At 46.9% G+C, this 23,963-nt stretch overlaps 1 protein-coding gene across 1 annotated transcript in view; it reads left to right on the top strand.

The window, feature by feature from the left end:
- The window catches only part of LOC117658614 (solute carrier family 12 member 9-like), a 143,169-nt gene that overhangs the window by 103,768 nt on the left and 15,438 nt on the right, over positions 1-23,963 (top strand). The window contains exon 10 of the mRNA XM_060684951.2: positions 16,351-16,543. Coding sequence (XP_060540934.2) covers positions 16,351-16,543 — 193 coding nt within the window. The remainder of the gene's footprint in view (positions 1-16,350; positions 16,544-23,963) is intronic.

The raw sequence follows: 23,963 nt of genomic DNA, 5'->3' as shown, positions 1-23,963 counted from the left end.
AAAGGGGGTCCACCTGTTCTCCAAAGCACCTGAAGGCAGGACAAGAAGCAATGGGTGGAAACTCATCGAGGAGAGAAGCAACCTGGAACTATGGAGAAATTTCCTGACAGTGGAGAACAATTATCCAGAGGAACAACTTGCCTCCAGAAATTGTGGGGGCTCCATCACTGGAGGTTTTAAGAAGAGATTGGACAGCCATTTGTCTAAATCCGTGATGGCGAACCTATGGCACGCGTTACCAGAGGTGGCACGCAGAGCCCTCTGTGGGCACAGGTGCCCACGCCAGCTGCTCTTCTGCTTTCTGGTGCTCCGGCCAGCTGGTCTTTGCGGGCACTGGAGTGGCGGAAAATAGCTGGAAAACAGCCCGAAAAACAGCCTGAAACTGCCCGAAACATGGCCTGAAAACAACCCAAAAAATGGCCTGAAAACAGCCAAAAAACCAGGCCATTTTCAGGCCCGAAACATGGCCTGAAAAGAGCCCAAAGAACAGCTTGAAAATGGACCCAAAAACGGCCAAAAATGACCAAAAAACAGGCATGTGCACACTGGCCACCTGGTCTTTGGGTTTCCGGCGCTCCGGCGTGCACACCTGCGCAAACATGCACACACGTTTCCAATTTGGGCACTCAGTGCCAAAAAGGTTCGCCATCGCTGGTCTAAATGGTACAGGATTTCCTGCTCGAGCAGGAGGATGGACTAGAAGGCCTCCAAAGTCCCTTCCAGCTTTGTTAATCTGTTATTCTATTACCCGTCCCCTTTACAGCCCAAATTAGACAGGGTCTCTTGGAGCCTCTTGCCCCATCCGCTGTGCAGCTGAGGGCTAAGTTGCCTGTTATCTGAAGATTCCCTTTGGCTGAATCTCTTCTGCCTCCCAAGGTCATCCGCGCCTTCCCATTGCCGAGCTTAAGGAATGGAGAAGGCGGTGAAGCGGGAACAAGGCAAAGAGAGAGCCCCGGATCAGGTCTCCTGGGGAGCAACCTTTGCAGCAGCTCCATGTCCTCGGTGGAGATATTGTTTGGCATTGATTTACGATCCCTTCGGCTTACTTGTACATCGGCCACAATGTGGGTAATGAAACGTTTACCGCCAGTAGCTCTATTTTTCAATGAGCTGAAACACCTCCGATAAGAAGTTGTTTAGAAGCCGTAAATCTCAGGTTGTATAAACTCCCAGCCCATCACTTAACTGGTGAATTGCAGGCTCGGGACGTCGAGTCTCAAGCCAAGACACCGGATTGGACGGCAGATTGATGCAGAGCAGGGTTCTCCCTTCCCATTGGCCGGGCATCGCCGGGAACCCTCTCGAGTGCCAGACCCCTTGGGCAGATGAGTTGTCAAGTCCCTGCCTATTGGTTAGAGGGCTGAGGATGAGTTGCGAGCTGGCGCCCCGTTGGGTAATGAATTACTCCGAGATGTATTTGCTCAGGAGAAGTAAATCTGTTCGGTACATTGTTGCCGAGTTGTGATTATATTGTAGGCACGCTCTGTAAATCACAACGAAGGGCCTTGATAAACGGCGCCCGATGCCTCTGCAGAAGGAGGCTACCGCAGATAGGCCGAGGATCTCAAAACGAGCTGGGTGACCAGCGTCTCCTCCGCTCTCTTTATCCTGGCTTTCCATGGGCGGCAAAGCCGTGCAGCGGATTGAAAGTGGGCCGGGCACCGATGCGCGACACAGTCGTGCGGTAGCCACACTAGCGAATTTGTGGCAGGGTGATCCAGGGGTGAAATCCAGCAGGTTCCGACAGGTTCTGGAGAACCGGTAGCGGAAATTTTGAGTAGTTCGGAGAACCGGAAAATGCCACCTCTGGCTGGTCCCAGAGTGGGGTGGGAATGGGGATTTTGCAATATCCTTCCCCCAGGAGTGGGATGAGAATGGAGATTTTGTAGCATCCTTCCCCTGCCACGCCCACCAAGCCACACCACGCCCACCAAGCCACGCCCCCGGAACCGGTAGTTAAAAAATTTGGATTTCACCACGGGGGTGATCAAAGCAGGGGGTATCTGTGCTTGGCTGTGTAGGAAGTCCTCGACTTATGGCCACAATGGAGCCCAGAGTTTAAGAAATGTCTTAAGTGACTTTTGCCCCATTTTACAACTTTTCTTGCCACCGTTGTTAAGTGAATCGCTGTGTTTTTCTAAGTGAGTCACGCAGTTGTTAAGTGAATTTGGCTTCCCCGTTGACTTTGCTCATCAGAAGGTCACAAAAGGGAATCACGTGACCCCGGGACGCTGCCACCGTCATAAGTATGAGTCATTTGTCAAGCATCCAAAGGTAAACCACGGGACCATGGGATTGCTGTAAAGGTCGTAAGTGTGAAATACGGTTGTCGCTATTTTCTCTGCTGTTGTGAAATCAAGCGGTCATTAAATGAACCGTTGTAAGTTGAGGACTACCTGTAAAAGGAAAAGTTTCTTTTCCCACCAAGGCAAATGTGATTTCATGGTTGGAACAAATGAAAGATCTGTACACGTAGCCCTTGACTTACAACAATTCGTTTAGTGACCGTTCGAAGTTAAAATGGCACTGAAAAGAGTGACTGTTGTGATTGTTTTTCATGCTTATGTCCATTTCAGCATCTTCGTGGTCATGTGATCAAAATTCAGATGTTTGGCAACTGACTCGTATTTATGACGGTTGCAGTGTCCCGGGGGTCATGGGATCCCTTTTTGCGACCTTCTGATAAGCAGAGTGAATCGGGAAGCCAGATTCACTTAACGACCGGGTTATCAGCTGCATTGATTCACTTAACAACTATGGAAAGAAAGGTCATAAAATGTTGAGCTCAATTGTGGTCATAAGTCGAGAACTATCTGTATATCACATTTTTTGCATGGTTTCCTCCGTTGTTTTTAACCTCCATGCAGGCATAAAGGTGAGAGAGCATCCATTGGAGGCAACCTCCGGCTTCTGAGATTTCCAGGCATGTGATAATTATAGCCATGAGGACTGGAAACGTCTTTTATTTTTGCAAAAAATGTGCCCAGATTCTGATGGTTACATATCGGTGTAAACTAAGCCTTTCAACCGTGGATGTGGGTAATCGCTCTGGCCTTTAGAAGAGCACATCAAATCTCTTTATTACTCTCCTTGACTAGCCTTGACAATAAAAAGAAAATACAGTTAAAAAAGGACACAGTTTAACACAACAATTTGTTATCGGAGAATGCGGAAAAAATAATAGTGCAAGAAAACAACGCATCTAATTTAAAGCTTTGCACAGTTGTATAATTTGGAGAAGATATTTGGTGGGATTAGCATTGCTTAAAAAATGATGGATGTAACATTTATCTGTTAAATCCTTGCATATAGAAATGATTGGAGCATCAACAGAAGTCGTAGGTAGGTTGGTAGGTAGGCAGGCAGGCAGGCGATAGATAGATAGATAGATAGATAGATAGATAGATAGATAGATAGATAGATAGATAGATAGATAATAGATAGATAGATAGATAGATAGATAGATAGATAGATAGATAGATAGATGATAGATAGATAGCATAGGATTAGAAAGATAGATAGGCAGGCAGGCAGGCAGGCAGATAGATAGATAGATAGATAGATAGATAGATAGATAGATAGATAGATAGATAGATATCATAGGATTAGAAAGATAGATAGGCAGGCAGGCAAATGTAGATAGATAGATAGATAGATAGATAGATAGATAGATAGATAGATAGATAGATAGATAGATAGATAGGCAGGCAGGCAGGCAGGCAGGCAGGCAGGCAGGCAGGCAGGCAGGCAGGCAGATGATAGATAGATAGATAGATAGATAGATAGATAGATAGATAGATAGATATCATAGGATTAGAAAGATAGATAGGCAGGCAGGCAAATGTAGATAGATAGATAGATAGATAGATAGATAGATAGATAGATAGATAGATAGATAGATAGATAGATAGATAGGCAGGCAGGCAGGCAGGCAGGCAGGCAGGCAGGCAGGCAGATGATAGATAGATAGATAGATAGATAGATAGATAGATAGATAGATAGATAGCATAGGATAGGATTAGAAAGATAGATAGGCAGGCAGGCAAATGATAGATAGAGATAGATAGATAGATAGATAGATAGATAGATAGATAGATAGATAGATAGATAGATAGATAGATAGGATAGGATTAGAAAGATAGATAGGCAGGCAGGCAAATGATAGATAGATAGATAGATAGATAGATAGATAGATAGATAGATAGATGGATTGGATTAGATTGGATTGGATTGGATTGGATTGGATTGGATTGGATTGGATTGGATTGGATTGGATAGGTAGGTAGGCAAGCAGGCAGGCAGGCAGGCAGGCAGGCAGGTTGATAGATGATAGATAGGCAGGCAGGCAGGCAGATGATAGATAGATGGTTTGGATAGATAGATAGATAGATAGATAGATAGATAGATAGATAGATAGATAGATAGATGATAGATAGATAGATAGATAGATAGATAGATAGATAAGATGGATAGGATAGGATTAGAAAGATAGATAGGCAGGCAGGCAGGCAGGCAGGCTGATAGATAAATAGGCAGGCAGGCAGGCAAATGATGGATGGATGGATTGGATGGATAGATAGGTAGGCAGGCAGGCAGGTTGATAGATGCTAGATAGGCAGGCAGAAGATAGATAGATAGATAGATAGATAGATAGATAGATAGATAGATAGAAGCAGGCAGGCAGGCAGGCAGAGAGAAAACTGCATTTAGAGAAGAAGGAAACAGGGTGAGGGGCAGAGGTAACCTGTGAATTATTCAAACTTTCTTGCTTGTCAGAATGAAATGATGGGGCACTTATGAAGACAGGTGTTTTTTAGAACGACAGTCATGAGTCATTCCCCCTTTCATGATCCTACAAATGATGACTGCCCTGTTACTATTGGTCTACACTACAGCAAGGATCTCCAAACTTACCGTAGCGACTTTTTAAGACTTGTGGACTTCAAGGGGCCCTCAGAGACCATCAAGTCCAACCCCGAATCGGTTCAGGGCAGCAGCGTTCTGCTACCTGCCTACAAAGCCTTTGCTATGAAGTCTGCCATTCCTTTTTTAGTCGAGGCCCCATCCGGTCATGGTGCAGCTTCAGTTGCCCCAACATTGCTCAACTTTAATTGCTGTGCAGATTAAATCATTTTCTCTCTTTGCAAATCGGGATTTGTGGCTTGCGGCCAGGATACAACACAATGAGGTTGTCCATCCCGTTGTCTCGTTCAGAGTCCAAACTTGGAGGTCGGCACAAGCTCCAGAGCAGTGTTTCTCAACCTTGGAAGCTTGAAGATGGGTGGACTTCAACTCCCAGAATCCCCCAGCCAGCGCTACTGGCTGGGGGATTCTGGGAGTTGAAGTCCACCCATCTTCAAGCTTCCAAGGTTGAGAAACACTGCTCCAGAGGATTATTTTTCAGCACCCTGGACAGCAGCCATGTGACCATTCTCCCCCCCCTTTTTTTTACTTTTCCCCCTAAATCTGGCCTATATAGGTAGTCCTCGATTTACAACAGTTCATTTAGTGACCGTTGCATAACTTTTTAATGAAAAAATAGTCTTATGACCATTTTTCACACTTAACGACCATTGCAGCAATCCCGTGGTCGCATGATCGGGACGCTTGGCACCTGGTTCATATTTATGACGGTGGCAGTGCCCTGGGGTCCTGCGATCCCCTTTTGCGACCCGTTGCAAAGTCAACGGGGGGAAAGTCAGACTCACTTTACCACGGTGTACCTAACTTAGCAACTGCAGTGATTCGCTTAGCAACCGTGGCCAGAAAGGTCGCAAAACGAGGCAAAACTCACTTAACAAAATGTTTCCCTTCGCAACAGAGATGTCGGCCTCAGTTGTGGTTGAGGACTAGCTGCACAGCTGTTGAAAAACAAAAGTTTGGGTTAAATATGATTCCCCCAGGAGTTCTCAGCAGCCTCCAGTTCTACCTCGGAAAGAAATTTAAGGGAATTTTTGCGAGAAATATCCATCTGGGTTTAGTTCCAAGTGGGAAGAAAGACACTGGAAACATGGAGGCTGCTTGGAAAGATGGTTTAATGGTGGACAGCAGGACCACGTGGTTTGAGATCCTGGGCAAAAAATGCACATGGGTGAGAGAGAGAGAGAGAGAGAGAGAGAGAGAGAGAGAGAGAGAGAGATACCCTCTGTTGGGCTTTGAAGTTGAGCTTGTATTCTGATTGGTTGTCAGTCTCCCATGGGGCCACGCAGGGGTAACTTTGTAGTTTGTCTTTTGAGTCCCAGGCTTGGTTGAGCCTTGCTGGGTGATGCAATCTCCCCAGGTGCCATGTGGTGAGTTCTGTTGCTAGATGGGTAGAGGACTAATCCTACCTTTGTTGGATCTTGGGTTGAGGGCATTTGCTTATGAATAGACCTAGCTGTCTCTTTGAAGGCTATTGAGGAGGGGGGGGCTATTAAGAGTGAGTCTGCTTCCTGCCTAAAAAACATGTTTCTCCATTTCTCACCCAGGGAGGTATAATATTCTGCCTTTTTAATATTTCCTAGAATATTTCATTCTTCTAGGAGAAGGTTGGGTGCTAACTTCCCACCGAATCGTGTTCCACAAATTTGTCAGTGTGATTGACACTGGAGGCGCTACAAAGCCCATCCATTTCAGATTGCGGTTCGGGTAGTCCTCGACTTATGACCATAATCGGGACCAAAATTTCTGTTGTGGAAATTTCCAAGTGGTTGTTGAGTCGTGCTTATTTTTAAAAACATGGACGGTACATGCAAGATTGTCTCTTATGCCCACATGGTTTTTCCTATTGGAAAACTCGGGGAAGGTTTACTCCAGAGGTGGGTTTCAGCCGGTTCGGACCAGTTCTGGAGAACCGGTAGTGAAAATTTTGAGTAGTTCGGAGAACCGGTAGTAAAAATTCTGACTGGCCCCGCCCCCATCTATTCTCTGCCTCCCAAGTCCCAGCTGATCGGGAGGAAATGGGAATTTTGCAGTATCCTTCCCCTGGAGTGAGGACGGAATGAAGATTTTACAGTATCCTTCCCCTGTCATGCCCACCAAGCCATGCCACGCCCATCAAGCCACTCCCACAGAACCGGGAGTAAAAAAAAAATTAATCCCACCACTGGTTTACTCACACCCAATGTTCTGTCCCCATCCCACACACCCCCCTCACAGACGGCCCGGAGTTAATAAGCCACACGACAAAATCTTTGAAGATAAAGCTGGCAGCAACCCAGTGGCTAGCTGCCAATTCAGACTTTACTCACACAAAACAAAGATTAGACTGCAAGCATTCCGATAAAGCAGGCAAAGTTTCAACAATACAAGGATTAGTCCAAATGCAGTCCGACAAGGCAGGCAGAAGTCCAGTAACACAGAGATCATGGATTATTTCTAGTTTTTGCTCGTCACAAACTGAACCGGCCACCACACCCACATTTATACCCTGTGGGGTGTGGTCCAGTGACTCAGCTAATCTCTGGCATGCCTTCCCCTCTGCTGCGCACGCTTCTCCCTGCGCCTCTATCGAGGGTCCAGCCAGCATTTATCTCCTTCGTCGCTGTCCACCTGTGGCTGCAGGGACGTGCTTGGCTCTGAGCCTATCGTTTGGCCTTCGGTGTCCTCCGGAGGCATTGCCAGAGAGGAGGGTCCTGGAGAGGGAGGCCTTGCCAACTCCTCCCCCTCACTCTCAGAGTCTGCATCTGTCGATAGCCCAGGCTCAGGCAACGGAGACACAATACCCAACTCTTGCAATAACAGAATAACAGAGTTGGCAGGGACCTTGGAGGACTTCTAGAACCCCTTGCTCAAGTAGGAAACCTTGTACCATTTCAGATAAGTGGCTGCCCAATCTCTTCTTAAAAAGTGATGGGAGTACCCACAGCTTCTGGAGGCAAGTAGTTCCACTGATTAATTGTTATCACTGTGAGGAAATTTCTCCTTAGTTTTAGGTTGTTTCTCTCCTTGATTAGTTTTCACCCATTGCTTCTTGTCCTGCCCTCAGGGGCTTTGGAGAATAGGTTGACTCCCTCTTCTTTGGGGCAGCTTCTCAAATATAGAAGAGAAGAGAAGAGAACAGAACAGAACAGAACAGAACAGAACAGAACAGAACAGAATTCTTTATTGGCCAAGTGTGATTGGACACACAAGGAATTTGTCTTTGGTGCATAAGCTCTCAATGTCCATAAAAGAAAAGATACGTTCATCAAGAATCATAAGGTACAACACTTAATGATAGTCATACGGAACAAATAAGCAATCAAATCATACTAGGAAATAGTCAATATAAATCATAAGGATACAAGGAACAAGGTTACAGTCATACAATCATAAGTGAGAGGAGATGGGTGATAGGAACGATGAGAAGATTAATAGTAGTGCAGACTTAGTAAATTGGAACACTGCTATCATGTCTCCCCTAGTCCTTCTCTTCATCAAACTAGACAGACCCAATTCCTGCAACCGTTCTTCGTATGTTTTGGCCTCCTAATCCTCTTTGTTGCTCTTCTCTGCACTCTTTCCAGAGCCTCCACGTCTTTTTTACATTGTGGTGACCAAAACTGGATGCAGGATTCCAAGGCTGGTTTTTTTAACCAAGGCATTATAAAGTGGTAGTAACAACTTCACATGATCTTGATTTTATCCCTCTGTTTAATGCAGCCTGGGGACTGCGATGTTAGCTGAGCAAGACTCGCAAGAGCAAGAAAATTTGCAAGTGGCAGTAAGATTGTTCTTTTCACCAAGCTAAAGTGTGCCTGGCCATTGGTGGAGAGGCAAATCTGCATTCGTAAGATGTCCTTTTTCAGAGGGATGTGAAAATATTCTCACTAGTGGAAGGAAAAAAATAGCTCTCGAGTGCCTGTAATCTCCAGTTCCTCTCTGCATTTCTGAAGGAAATTCTCAATGTGCTGATTTCTAAGGAGCTGCTAATTGATAATTAGCCAGTTTGCAGGCTTGTGGGGTTGTCAGAGAGAAAAGGGTGGCTCAGAATTGTACTTTGGTGCTTGTAATGGGGGGGGGGACAAGGAAGGAAAGGAGGCGAAAATACCATTTCTGGGGCTCACTAGTTTAATAGTTTAAATTCAAGTTTGTTTGTTTTTTTAACTAATTTTTTTTCCCCCCAAACATACAAATTACATCTTTTCGGAACAGAGCTTTGATCCGGTCATCAATTTGTTCAATTTTTTTTTCATCTTTAACCAAATTTTATCTATTCTATTCTGCCATAACCCTTATTTCTTAATTTTAAAACACAAATTCAACTAATACCATCTTAAAAAAAAATTAACACATATTTACTTGATTAACAATTAACCCTTCTATTATCCCACCTCTTAATTGAATCTTAATTCAATTAATAACTCATGATACAATTCTTATCCTAAATCCTCACTATTGACAACATAGTTCAAACATATTTATATTTCATAACGCTCATTAAATCTTTATTCCTTTATTCCTTTGTCAAATTTAAATCTTGTCTTTAGTCTTAAAAATATTGCAATTTAACTTGTAAACATAGTTCTTGATTCAAATAATGCTATTTAATGCAATTTTCCAATTGTCCTTAATTCCATCTATTAAACCATACCATTTATATTAACACCAATTGAGTAATTTTTGTTTAAATCCAATTTTAAGAATGGGTGGATTTGTGCTACTAGTTGGGAGAAAAAAATAAGTTTTATTCCTAGGAACTATTGGGACGCGGTGGCTCAGTGGCTAAGACGCTGAGCCTGTCGATCGAAAAGTCGGCAGTTTAGCGGTTCGAATCCCTAGTGCTGCGTAACGGGGTGAGCTCCCGTTCCTTGTCCCAGCTTCTGCCAACTTAGCAGTTCAAAAGCAGGTAAAAAATGCAAGTAGAAAAAATAGGGACCACCAAGAGCCTTGGTACTACAGTGGTTTAAAGCACCCTGTTATTAACACAGCTGCCTGCAATTTACTGCTGGTTCGAATCTCTCCAAGGCTCAAGGTTGACTCAGCCTTCCATCCTTTCTAAGGTAGGTAAAATGAGGACCCGGATTGTGGGGGCAATAAGCTGACTTTGTATAAATATACAAAAGTATGAAGGCTATTGCTGAACGCATTGTAAGCTGCCCTGAGTCTCCGGAGAAGGGCGGCATATAAATCAAATTTAAAAAAAAAAAAAAAAAAAACCTTTGGTGGGAAGCGAACTGCGTTCCGTGCGCCTTTGGTGTTGAGTCATGCCAGCTGCATGACCACGGAGACGTCTTCGGACAGCGCTGGCTCTTCGGCTTTGAAACGGAGATGAGCATCGCCCCCTAGAGTCGGGAATGACTAGCACATATGTGCGAGGGGAACCTTCACCTTTACCACCGAGGAAATCTAAATCGCGCTCCAGCAAAAGAGAGGGCTCATTGCATTTGCATTACACAGGTAGTCCTCAACTTACAACAGTTCGTTTACTGACCGCTCAAAGTTACGACGACACTGAAAAAAGTGAGTTACGACCATTTTTCACACTTAACGAATATTTCAGCATCCCCCCCCATGGTCACATGATCAAAATTCAGACCCTTGGCAACTGACTCATATTTATGACGGTTGCAGCGTCCGGGGGGGGGAGGTTGTCCCCCCTGATCTCCTTTTGCGGCAAGCTAAGTCATCGGGGAAGCCAGATTCACTTCACAACCGTGTGACTCACTCAACGACTGCAGCGATTCACTTAACAACGGGGGGGCAGGAAAGGTGGTAAAGTGGGGTAAGACCCACTTAACAAACATCTCGTTTAGCAACATCAATTTTGGGCTGAATTGTGGTCGTAAGTCGAGGACTACCTGTAGTTTCAATCCAGTTTTAGGGATGGATGGCTCCATGGTAGTTGGGGGGGAAGAAAATAAGTGTCGTACCTAGGAAATCTCAACCCTCTTCCATAATTCTGTGCCAGTCCTTTCTGAGCACGTTAGCTGCCTTGTAATCTTCTTGTAGTTTTGCGAGTCGCGGGGGTGTCGTTAGGCGTGCAAATTCTCGGCGTCTCTTGATCCATTTGGGAAATGCGTCGCATTGCGTTCTGACAAGCGTTTCACACCTGCCATGACAGACTTTGCAGATACCTAGACTACATCTGCTTTTCTTTTTTCTTTTCTTTTTTTTTTTTTAAAAAATTGAATTCCGCATCCAGTTCCGTATTCTCTCTGGGCCGTGAGTGTTTTTTTCGGATGTGGTTTTTAGCAGCTGGCACCTCCTGACATCAATACCTGGGAAAATCCTGGAAAAAAACAGTCAAGTAGTAGATTCGTGAGCACCTGGAAAGTAGCCAGCATGGGTTTGTTAAAAACAGACACACTTTCTGGCAGGGGTGAAATGCTCCCGGTTCGGACCGGATCGCCTGATCCGGTAGCGATGGAGGCGGGTGGTTGGGGGAACCGGGAGCAAAAATCCCTGCCCACCCCCTATGCCCAGCTGAGCCGCACAATCATCAGAGGCTTTTTTTTTTTAAAGCATTTTTTTCTACAACCTCTTTGGCCGAAAAAAAATGCCCTCCCTCCCCGCCGCTTGGCGCCCTCCCTCCGCTCAAGAGAAGCTGGCGAGGGGAGGGAGGGCCAGAGCAAGCGAGGCCCGAAGATCTCTCGGCTCCTTTTTTAAATCTTCCTTCGCAATTGAGATAAGACAGCGGGTTAGATGAGAACAATTTAATTAAGTTGCCGAAAGGCCGCGGAGTCGGCCCTGCCTGACAATAAGCTGCCCCCTCGGCGCAGGATTGATGGCCTTTTCCGCTGGTTCCCCCCCCTCCCCTCCTCCCTGCAATTGGAAATTAAAAACCAGAACTGGAATTAAAAACAATCACATACTTTCTGTGCCGGATGCGGGCAGTGCCAGCGATGCCAACGCTCCTTCCGAGGATACCCAGCTCCCTTTATTACGGAGAGATAATTGAGACTTGTGTTCCAGTTGTTAGACAAATAAGCAACTTTGGGGGGTGGAGAGGAAAGAAAGGAGACGTTAACATGTATTTTTGGGCTGATATGTCTCAGTAGAATAACAGAGTTAGAAGGGGAGGGCTTCGCAGTGTGGGGAGTTGGGTCAAAGGGGTTGCGTCATTAAATCTCCTCCTATTTTCCCCCACAACAACAACCCTGTGAGGTGGGTTAGGCTGAGAGAGAGAGTGACTGGTCCAAAGTTACTCAGCTGTCTTTCGTGCCTAAGGCAGGACTAGAACTCCCCATCTCCTGGTGATTGGCCAAAATCACCTAGTTGTCTTTTGTGCCTAAAGCAGGACTAGAACTCCCCATCTCCTGGTGATTGTCCCAAAGTCACCCAGCCTTCTTTCGTGCCTAAGGCAGGACTAGAACTCCCCATCTCCTGGTGATTGGCCCAAAGTCACCCAGCTGGCTTTCGTGCCTAAGGCAGGACTAGAATTCCCCATCTCCTGGTGATTGGCCCAGAGGCACCCAGCTGTCTTTCGTGCCTAAGGCAGGACTAGAACTCCCCATCTCCTGGTGATTGGCCCAGAGTCACCCAGCCGTCTTTTGTGCCTAAGGCGGGACTAGAACTCCCCATCTCCTGGTGATTGGCCCAAAGTCACCCAGCTGTCTTTCGTGCCTAAGGCAGGACTAGAACTCCCCATCTCCTGGTGATTGGACCAAAATCACCCAGCCTTCTTTCGTGCCTAAGGCAGGACTAGAACTCCCTATCTCCTGGTGATTGGCCCAGAGTCACCCAGCTGTCTTTCATGCCTAAGGCAGGACTAGAACTCCCCATCTCCTGGTGATTGGACCAAAATCACCCAGCCTTCTTTCGTGCCTAAGGCAGGACTAGAACTCCCTATCTCCTGGTGATTGGCCCAGAGTCACCCAGCTGTCTTTCGTGCCTAAGGCAGGACTAGAACTCCCCATCTCCTGGTGATTGGACCAAAATCACCCAGCCTTCTTTCGTGCCTAAGGCAGGACTAGAACTCCCCCATCTCCTGGTGATTGGCCCAAAGTCACCCAGCCGTCTTTCATGCCTAAAGCAGGACTAGAACTCCCCATCTCCTGGTGATTGGCCCAAAGTCACCCAGCCGTCTTTCATGCCTAAAGCAGGACTAGAACTCTCCATCTCCTGGTGATTGGCCCAAAGTCACCCAGCTGGCTTTCGTGCCTAAGGCAGGACTAGAACTCCCCATCTCCTGGTGATTGGCCCAGAGTCACCCAGCCGACTTTCATGCTTAAGGCAGGACTAGAACTCCCCATCTCCTGGTGATTGGCCAAAATCACCTAGTTGTCTTTTGTGCCTAAGGCAGGACTAGAACTCCCCATCTCCTGGTGATTGGCCCAAAGTCACCCAGCTGTCTTTCATGCCTAAGGCAGGACTAGAACTCCCCATCTCCTGGTGATTGGCCCAGAGTCACCCAGCCGACTTTCATGCTTAAGGCAGGACTAGAACTCCCCCATCTCCTGGTGATTGGCCAAAATCACCTAGTTGTCTTTTGTGCCTAAGGCAGGACTAGAACTCCCCATCTCCTGGTGATTGGCCCAGAGTCACCCAGCTGTCTTTCGTGCCTAAGGCAGGACTAGAACTCCCCATCTCCTGGTGATTGGCCCAGAGTCACCCAGCCGACTTTCATGCTTAAGGCAGGACTAGAACTCCCCCATCTCCTGGTGATTGGCCCAAAGTCACCCAGCTGTCTTTCATGCCTAAGGCAGGACTAGAACTCCCTATCTCCTGAAGATGACCTGGATGACTGTGAATCTCTCCAGACAATAGTTCCCCACTTTCTAGCCCGATGCCTTAACCACCCAACCAAGTTTGCCTCCCTTTTAAGATGAAATTTCTCCCATTTCCTCCCACCACATCCTCAACCTGAGTTTAGGAGCTCCTGGTGAACTTATTTTTCTACCTTCTCCAGTGCAAAATGCCAGGGCGCTCCAGAAGCGATACGAATGAATTTGGCAGGGAAAAGGAAAATCCGGGATGAAAATTTGTACGCAAAGGAATTTTTTTCTTCTTCTTTCCCCTCCTACGACCATTCATTCATTTTAGATGCGTAGAAGTAGCCCGACAGCAATTCCAGAATCCCTTTTCAACACAAGTACTTTGTGGTTAGAGATGAGTGCGCTGCACACCCTTAATCGTTCCACTGGGGGGGAAAAGTTATGTATTATGTATTCATTGTCTTGAAAGATTATTAACCAACTGCAGGTCTTCTGGGACGCAGCCGGTTGAAGCCTAAATAAAGACTGTTATTTCCTCTAACCTCCCTTGGAATTCCACCCCAAACACAGTTTGGACAGTGGAGCATCCACAATGGGGGTGGGGGGCTGGGGGGGGTGGAGGGGTGAGGGGGGACACGGACCGTCCCATGTTTTCATAAAATTGCAAAGTTGTAAACCTGTGCTATCCTGCAGATAGTCTTCAACTTAACGACCGCTCACTTAGGGGGCGACAAGAAAAAGGTCGTAAAATGGGGCAAAAACTCACTTAAACAACTGTCTGGTTTGGCAATGGCAATTTTGGGTTCCGTTGTGGTTGTTAAGCCGAGGATTAACTGTTAACAGTTTCCCAATATTTCAGGGGGTGTCCCAGAGATGAAAGGGGTCAACCTATATTCTCCAAAGCAGGGGTCTCCAACCTTGGCCACTTTAAGCCTGAAGGACTTCAACTCCCAGAATTCCCCAGCCAGAATGGCAGCTCCATGCCGACAGCGCGCTGGAGCTGACATGCGCCCCCCCCTACCATGGAGACGGCTTTGCTGGCTGGGGAATTCTGGGAGTTGAAGTCCACCAGGTTTAAAGTTGCCCAGATTGGAGACCCCTGCTCCAGAGCCCCTGAAGGCAAGACAGGACGTAATGGATGGAAACTCATCGAGGAGAGAAGCAACCTAGAACTAAGGAGAAAGTTCCCAACAGTGAGAACAATGAACCAGTGGAACAACTTGCCACCAGAAGTTGTGGGTTCTCCATCATGGAGGTTTTTAACAAGAGTCTGTGCAATCATTGATCTGAAATGGTATAAGGTCTCCCGCTTGAGCAAGGGGTTGAACTAGAAGACCTCCAAAGTACCTTTCAGCCCTATTATTCTATGTTTTATGGCCGTGATGGCAAATCTATGGCACGGGTGCCACAGGTGGCACACGGGGCCATATCTGTGGGCACGCGAGCGTTGCCGTAGCTCAGCTCCAGCGCACATGCATGTGCCGGCCAGCTGATTTTGGGGCCTTCTGGAAGTTGGGAAATGGGATGTTTCCAGCCTCCGGGGGGTGGGGAAGGCAGTTTTAGCCCTCCCCAGGGTCCTAGAAAGCATCTGGAGCCTGGGGAGGGTGAAAAATGGGCCTGCTGGGCCCATCATGCCATCGCATGCTAAAAGCGTGGAGGGGGGGGGGGCGTGGAGGTTCACACGCACATGCGCGGAGGCGGGGTGCATTGAATGATGGGTGTGGGCACGCACGTGAGCGACCTCCCCACGCTCCCCCCTGCTTTTGGTACGTGACGACAAAAAGGTTAGTCATCATTATTCTAAGGGATGCATTCAGCAAACAGACAAATGCCGCGTTTATGTGGGACTACAACTCCAATCAGCTCCTCTTATGTGGGCCTTGGGAGCTGTCGTTCAAGACCTTGGCATTACACTTCAAAGCAGAGATTTATATTTTTAAAATACATTCCTCTAAGTCGGGTGGGCAAATGGGGCCCTTTTTACAACCTGTGGACTTCAACTCCCAGAATTCCTGTCTCAGGAATTCTGGGAGTTGAAGTCCACAGGTTGTAAAAGGGCCACATTTGCCCACCCTCTGATCTAAGGAAAAAGAAAAAGAAAAAATGAAATGATATTTGGTTAGGATTTAAAGACGTAAGTAACGGGTTTTTGGGATAACTTTTGGGATAAATTTGTAAAATCTCTGATCTCCGTGTGTTTCGCTGTGCCCTCAAAACCATGTTGTTCCGCCAGGCTGGGCTATCAATGTAAAGATTTTAATTGGTTTTAAATGGGATTTTAAATTTGGGGTTTTATAAATTGGGCCTATTATTTAATAATTTTAATTATTTTTAAATTTTGTCTGTCTGTATTTTTAATTAGGCTGTACACCGCCCTGAGTCCTTCAGGAGAAGGGCGGTATAGAAATAAAATTATTATTATTATTATTATTATTATTATTATTATTATTATTATTATTATCATCATCAACATTGTTAAATAGACAGAATTTAGGGAAATCATTGAGTAAAACATGAAGCTGTGTTCATTGAAAATTAAGATTTGTTAGTGATTTGTACCAATTTATGACCGGATCAATGCTTCGTTTTGAAAAGATGTATTTTATGTTTATGATTTAAAAAATAATAAAAATAAAAATTCCAAAAAAAAAAAGCAGAGCATCTCCCCACCCACCCACCCACTCAAATAAGAGATTCCATGCATCCTAACTTTTCACCTCTTCTCCTTCCTCAGGCCCACCTTCAAATATTTTACGTGGCACACCTGTGTGCTGGGCATTGCTGGCTGTGTCGTGATGGTGTTTCTCATCAGCCCCATCTACGCTTCGGCCAGCATGGCCTTCATGGTCGTCCTGCTGGTGGCCCTCCATTACCTGTCCCCCAGCAGCAGCTGGGGCTACATCAGTCAAGCTTTGATCTTCCACCAGGTAAGAGGCATCCCAACGGGGACCGTCTGCGTGGTCTCAAGAGACCCCAGAAACAGACTTTCCTCGGAGTCTGGAGCAGAAACTTTAAGGCTCGGGCACCATGGACTGAGAACATTGGTTATTTATGAAAGGAAGGTCAAATTTATGGGCTAAGACTGTGATGGAAAACTTATGGCATGCATGCCCAAAATGGCATGAGAAGCCATGTCCCCCGGCACACGCAGCCTTGCCTGTTTGTCTTCCAGGTTTCTGGCACGCATGCGCGTACGACGATCAGCTGTCCTTCATGCGCGCGGCAGTGCCGAAAACGGCCATCTGATCGTCGGGCGTGCATGCGCACTAGAACCCGGAAATTCGGTTTTTCTGGAGCGCGATCTCTTCGTGCGCACAGCAGTGCCAAAACCCAGTGTGTGCATGTGCGCCAGCCAGCTGATCGTCGAGCGCACATGTGCACTAGAACCCGGAAGTTCGGCTTTTCTGGAGCTCAGTCCTGGCAAGTGCGATGTTTCTGTTTTCAGTGCCGAAAAGGTTTGCCATCACTGATCTAAGAATTCCAGCAAGTACCAAATGAGATGCTTGTGTAGAAGCAAACCCTGGTCTGTTTTGTCGCTGTTTCTCAATGCAGAGGCGGAAGAGATTCGCAACGATGGCTAGTCTGCCTCTGCCTCTTGGTTGGTCTCTGCCGTTCCCCTGACAGGTACAGGCCAGAATTTCTGAACCCTGGCAACTTTTAAAACAGGTGGACTTCAAATTCCCAGAATTCCTCAGCCAGTTCTATGTTTATCTTCCAAGGATTACCTGTAAATGACACCAGGTAGAACAATCAGCTGCTGCTGTTGCTCCTCTCTGCACTCTTTCTAAAGTCTCGGCATCTTATTTATATCGTGGAGAGAAAACTAGATGTTGTACTTCAGTGGTGGGTTCGGCCCGGTTCGGCCGAGCCAGTAGCGGTGACGATATGAGGTCACTGAACCGGTTCTCTTTGTTCAGGAGCTGGGCTCTCCTGCCCCCCCGCCCCCCTCCCACGTTATTCTTACCTTTTATTTGGCCCCACCCCCAATCTATTGCTGCCTCCCGAGTCCCAGCTGCTCAGCTAGAAGGAAAAAAACTGTTTAAACTCTTGCCGCGGGGCTTCAAAGGGCCGCCCTACAGCTGATCAGTGTTAAAAGGCAATGTGGTGGTAGACCGCTGTCTCCAAAGACAAATGAGTAGACCAGTGCCTCCAAAAACAAATGAGTAGACCGGGCCCTCCAAAAACAAATGAGTAGACCGGGGCCTCCAAAATGAGTAGACCGGTGCCTCCAAAAACAAACGAGTAGACCGGTGCCTCCAAAAACAAACGAGTAGACCGGTGCCTTCAAAAACAAATGAGTAGACCGGCGCCTCCAAAAACAAACGAGTAGACCGGCGCCTCCAAAAACAAACGAGTAGACCGGTGCCTCCAAAAACAAACGAGTAGACCGGCGCCTCCAAAAACAAACGAGTAGACCGGTGCCTCCAAAAACAAACGAGTAGACCGGTGCCTCCAAAAACAAACCGGTGCCTCCAAAAACAAACGAGTAGACCAGTGCCTCCAAAAACAAACGAGTAGACCGGCGCCTCCAAAAACAAACAAGTAGACCGGTGCCTCCAAAAACAAAAGAGTAGACCGGTGCCTCCAAAAACAAATGAGTAGACCGGCGCCTCCAAAAACAAATGAGTAGACCGGCGCCTCCAAAAACAAACGAGTAGACCGGCGCCTCCAAAAACAAACGAGTAGACCGGTGCCTCCAAAAACAAACCGGTGCCTCCAAAAACAAACGAGTAGACCGGTGCCTGCAAAAACAAACGAGTAGACCGGCGCCTCCAAAAACAAACGAGTAGACCGGCGCCTCCAAAAACAAACGAGTAGACCGGTGCCTCCAAAAACAAACCGGTGCCTCCAAAAACAAACGAGTAGACCGGTGCCTCCAAAAACAAACGAGTAGACCGGTACAGCTCTGCAAGCAGTTAAAAGCCTGGTAGACTAGTACCTCTGCTAAATCCTAAAGAATTGTCACATGACCATCAAGCCACGCCCACAAAATAAGCCACGCCCACAGAACCATTGTAAAAAAAATTTAGAACCCACCCCTGCTGTACTCCAAGTGTGGCCTTACCAAGGCATTATAAAATGATATTAACACTTCATGTGATCTTGATTCTATCCCTCTGTTAATGCAGCCCTAGAACTGTTGTTGGCTTTTTTGGCAGCTGCTGCACACGGCTGGCTCATAGTTAAGTGATTGTCCACTAGGACTCCAAGATTCTCACTCACAGTTACCGCTATTGAGTCAGTCCCAAAGGTGTTTTTTCAGGAGGCAACTGGGCTTCCTTGTTTTTTTTCTTTTGAAGACGTTTCACTTCTCATCCAAGAAGCTTCCTCAGCTCTGACAGGATAGTGGGGAAGAGCTGGAGAAGCTTCTTGGATGAGAAGCGAAATGTCTTCAAAAGAAAAAAAAACAAGGAAATCCAGTTGCCTCCTGAAAAAGCACCGTGACTTGGATGACTTGAGAATCTCTACAGGCTCCTGAGCCAGGTACCACCCGTTCTATACCTGTCCGCTTGCTTTTTCTTGCATAAAATGCACAGCTTTACTTTTCCTCTCCATTAAATTTCATTTTATGAGGGGGAGGATTTGCCATCTCCAATCTTCTTGGCCCCTCGCCCCTCCCGTTGCTCAATTGCCAATGCCGGAGCAGGTGGTCATCCTTATTGGGAGATTTAATTTTTTCCAATATAATAACAACATTCCAAATTTGCATCTGCTTCCTTTGCCGGGGACTCTTCTGTATCTGCATCCACCCTTTGAGCGGACGGCTCGCCCTTCCAGCTGGTGTGATCCCCGCCCTCTGCCTTTCCCCGGGAACGGTGCCCGGCTCCTGCAAACTGGGCCTGTTGCCCAGGCCCGGCCTTTTAATTTGGGTGTCATAAAACCGACATTTAAAAGCTCTAGTTAGGAGTTTAATGGAAGAGTCTTATTAGCCAGCTGCTGTTTCCCTGCGCTGCCTGGCAAAGCCGGAGCCCTCCTGGGGGCAAATCAGCTTGTATGATCAGGCGGTTTGCTTGGCATTTGGCTAGTGATGCCAGGCCGTCCGTTCTGCGCATCTTGCGATGGGCCTTGTCGTTAGAGCTCACCCCCATGCCTACCGACCTTGTGGGTTGAGCTCTCTTGCCCTTCACACAGGAAAAAGCCACCATGGAGACTCTGAAGGAATATATGGGTTACCCCCCCTCCTGCGCGAGCTGCACTGGCTCCCGATGGTCTTCCGGGTGCGCTTCAAGTTTAGTTTAGTTTAGTTTAGTTTATTTGATTTGTATACCGCCCTACTCCCGAAGGACTCAGGGCGGTGAACAGCCAAACAATAAAATACATCGATACAAAAAATTTAAAAACCAGATAAAATCAAATTAAACCATTTTGGCCCAGACAGATTAAAACACCCCAATAATTTAAAAACAGATTAAAATTTACATATTTAAAAAAGGGAAGAGATTAGGCCAAGCCCGCCTGATGGAATAAAAAGGTCTTCACAGCGCGGCGGAAGGTGCGCAGATCCGGGATCCTCCGTATCTCCGGGGGGAGCTCATTCCAGATGGTAGGTGCCCCCACAGAGAAGGCTCTCAAGGTTTTGGTTACCACCTTTAGAGTGTTCCATGGTTTAGGACCGGGGTATGTACGAGACCACCTTCTGCCACCAGTAGGCTCTCACTGACCAGTACGCTCCCATAGAGAGGGGCTCCTCAGGGTGCCGTCGGCCAAACAATGTCGACTGGTGGCCCCCAGGGGGAGAGCCTTCTCTGTGGGGGCACCCGCCATCTGGAACGAGCTCCCTCCAGAGATACGGAGGATCCCGGACCTGCACGCTTTCTGCCGTGCCATCAAAACATTTCTTTTCCAGCAGGCCGGCCTGGCCTAACCTCCCTTTTAAACTATTTTTTAAATTTTTAAAAATTTTAAATTTGTCTTATGAATTTGGGGTGTTTTAAATTTCGTTTTCCGGGCCAATTATTTAATTGTATTTTAATGGTTTTTTAACATTTGTATTATATGTATTTTATTTGGCTGCTCACCGCCCTGAGTCCTTCGGGAGTAGGGCGGTATACAAATTCAATAAATAAATAAATAAATATGCAGGAAGCCCTCAACTTACGACCACAGCTGAGCCCCAAATTTCTGTTGCTAAGTCAGACAATTGTTAAGTGACTTCTGCCTCACACATTTACGACCCTTTCTTGCCACGGTTGTTAAGTGAATCGCTCCAGTTGTGAATTGAACCTGGCTTCCCCATTGACTTTGCTTGTCAGAAGGTCGTAAAAGGGAATCACGTCTCACATACACACACACACAGACACACAGACACACACACTGGGACCTTGCAACTGTCATAAACCTGACATATGAATTGGCTGTTCAAGCATCTGAATTTTGATCGCGTGACCCTGGAGATGCAGCAACAGCCGTGTGAAAACCAGAGGTGGTATTCAGCCGGTTCGGGCAAACCGGTAGCTCCAACGAACAGTTGGCCCCGCCCCCGCTCTCTCCTGTCCTTTATTTCCTGCTTTGTAGCTCATCTCAATCACGCGGCACAGCTGATTGCTGACTTGGAAGAGAAGCAGCTGAGCTTCTAAATGCTCCATTTTCAGCGCTGTGCTTGCAAGCGCCTTAGGCGCACGCGCTCACCGAACCGGCGATGTTAAACCGGCAGCATCCCGCCACTGTTGGAAACCCATCCTAAGTCACTTTTTTTCAGCGTCGTCGTAAACTTTGAACGGTCACTAAATGAACCGCCGTAAGTGGAGGTCTACCTGTAGATCAGTGTTTCTCAACCTTGAGAATCTTAAGATGTGTGGACTTCCAACTCCCAGACTCCCCCAGCCAGACTTTGTCCTCCTTCCGCTCACACCAACAACTCAACACCGGAGGCCACCCAAGACAATTCTGATTGCTTTCTCATGCACAATGTATTATGAACTTCCTCCCCCTCAGCACTAATATATAGCCAGTTGTTGCTCTCTTGTGCCTCAAGTTCCCATACACAGGGTGGATTTGATTTAAATCGAGTTGATTTAAATCACAATTTAAATCATGATTTAAATCACTAGTAAAAGGGCTTGATTTAAATCAACTCGATTTAAATCATAATTTTTAAAGAGCAACTGTCATCTCTGCTACTCCTTCGACCCACCGTTGACTCACCGATAGTCCCAGTGTTGCAGAATATACAGCCTCCTGCTACGTAACTCAGCTCCGTTTCAGGCTGAATAAACTACATTATTTATGTATCTTAAATAGAAAGCTATCTTACGATAGATTTTTACCCCAAAAGTTTTTTTATTAAAATAAATCCGATAAAAATCAAAAAAATCCGATTTAAATCAAAAAAATCCAATTTAAATCAAAAAAATCTGATTTTTTTTTTGATTTTTTTAAAAAAAATCATTGATTTTTATCCACCCTGCCTCTGAATAAGGAAATTGCAGGCTCATAACTGCAGGCCCAGCAGCTTTTTAAAGCAGCCCTGTCAATCGATCCCAGAGAAAAGACAGGGCTGCGTTAAAGAGACAGAGATCAGAGCTGTGTTTGTACCTTCCGCACGGTCGTTGGGGACCTCAGATGTCCAACATACTTGCAGCATCACACAGAGACGCCCACATCTGTGGGAAGCTCTAATTCACAAGTCCCGTTGCATCAACCCAGAGCCACACAGCCAGATGACCTCGTTCATTCCGAGCAAAATCACGCAAGAAATGATATTTCTGTTATTTCACAGAATGACAGAGTTGGAAGGGATCTTGGAGGTCTTTTAATCCAACTCCCTGCTCAAGCAGGAAACCTTATATCATTTCATGGTTGTCCAGTCTCTCCAGTGTTGGAGCACAACTTCTGGTGGCAAGTCGTTCCACAGGTTAATTGTCCTCACTGTCAAGAAATTTCTCCTTAGTTCTAGGTTGCGTCTCTCCTTGGTTAGTTTCCATCCGTTGTTTCTTGTCCTGCCTTCAGGTGCTTTGGAGAATAGCTTGACCCCCCTCTTCTTCTTTGTGGCAGCCCCTCCAATACTGGAAGACTGCTATCATGTCACCCCATGTCAGTGGTGAAATCCACATTTTTTTACTACCGGAACTGTGGGCGTGGCTTGGCGGGCGTGGTGTGGCTTGGTGGACGTGGCAGGGGAAGGATACTGCAAAATCTCCATTCCCTCCCCACTCCTGAGGGGAAGGATATTGCAAAATCCCCATTCCCACCCCACTCCTGGGGGGAAGGATATTGCAAAATCCCCATTCCCACCACGCTCCTGGGGGAAGAATATTGCAAAATCTCCATTCCCTCCCCACTCCTGGGGGAAGAATATTGCAAAATCCCCATTCCCGCCACACTCCTGGGGGAAGGATATTGCAAAATCCCCATTCCCTCCCCACTCCTGGGGGAAGGATAATGCAAAATCCCCATTCCCTCCCCACTCCTGGGGGAAGGATAATGCAAAATCCCCATTCCCTCCCCACTCCTGGGGGAAGGCTATTGCAAAATCCCCATTCCCATCCCACTCCTGGGGGAAGGATATTGCAAAATCCCCATTCCCATCCCACTCCTGGGGGGAAGGATATTGCAAAATCCCCATTCCCTCCCCACTCCTGGGGGAAGGATATTGCAAAATCCCCATTCCCATCCCATTCCTGGGGGAAGGATATTGCGAAATCTCCATTCCCTCCCCACTCCTGGGGGAAGAATATTGCAAAATCCCCATTCCCTTCCCACTCCTGGGGGAAAGATATTGCAAAATCTCCATTCCCTCCCCACTCCTGGGGGAAGATACTGCAAAATCTCCATTCCCTCCCCACTCCTGGGGGAAGGATATTGCAAAATCCCCATTCCCATCCCACTCCTGGGGGAAGAATATTGCAAAATCCCCATTCCCATCCCACTCCTGGGGGAAGGATATTGCGAAATCTCCATTCCCTCCCCACTCCTAGGGGGAAGGATATTGCAAAATCCCCATTCCCACCCCACTCCTGGGGGGGGAAGGATATTGCAGAATCCCCATTCCCTCCCCACTCCTGGGGGAAGGATATTGCAAAATCCCCATTCCCACCCCACTCTGGGGCCAGCCAGAGGTGGCATTTGCCGGTTCTCCGAACTGCTCAAAATTTCCGCTACCGGTTCGGCAGAACCTGTCGGAACCTGCTGGATTTCACCCCTGCCCCATGTCCTTCTTTTCGTTAAACTAGGCATACCCAATTCCAACAACTGTTCTTCATACGTTTCAGCCTCCAGTCCCCTAATCATTTTTGTTTGCTCCTCTCTGCACTCTTTCCAGAGTCTCAACATCTTTTTTTTTTATATCGTAGCAACCAAAACTGGATGCAATATTCCAAGGGGGGTCCCCCTCTTCTAAATTTATTA

This window comes from Pantherophis guttatus, chromosome 6 (assembly GCF_059756535.1).
Source record: "Pantherophis guttatus breed Tessera chromosome 6, ASM5975653v1, whole genome shotgun sequence".
Classification (NCBI taxonomy): domain Eukaryota; kingdom Metazoa; phylum Chordata; class Lepidosauria; order Squamata; family Colubridae; genus Pantherophis; species Pantherophis guttatus.
This window is presented reverse-complemented; position numbering and strand designations above follow the sequence as displayed.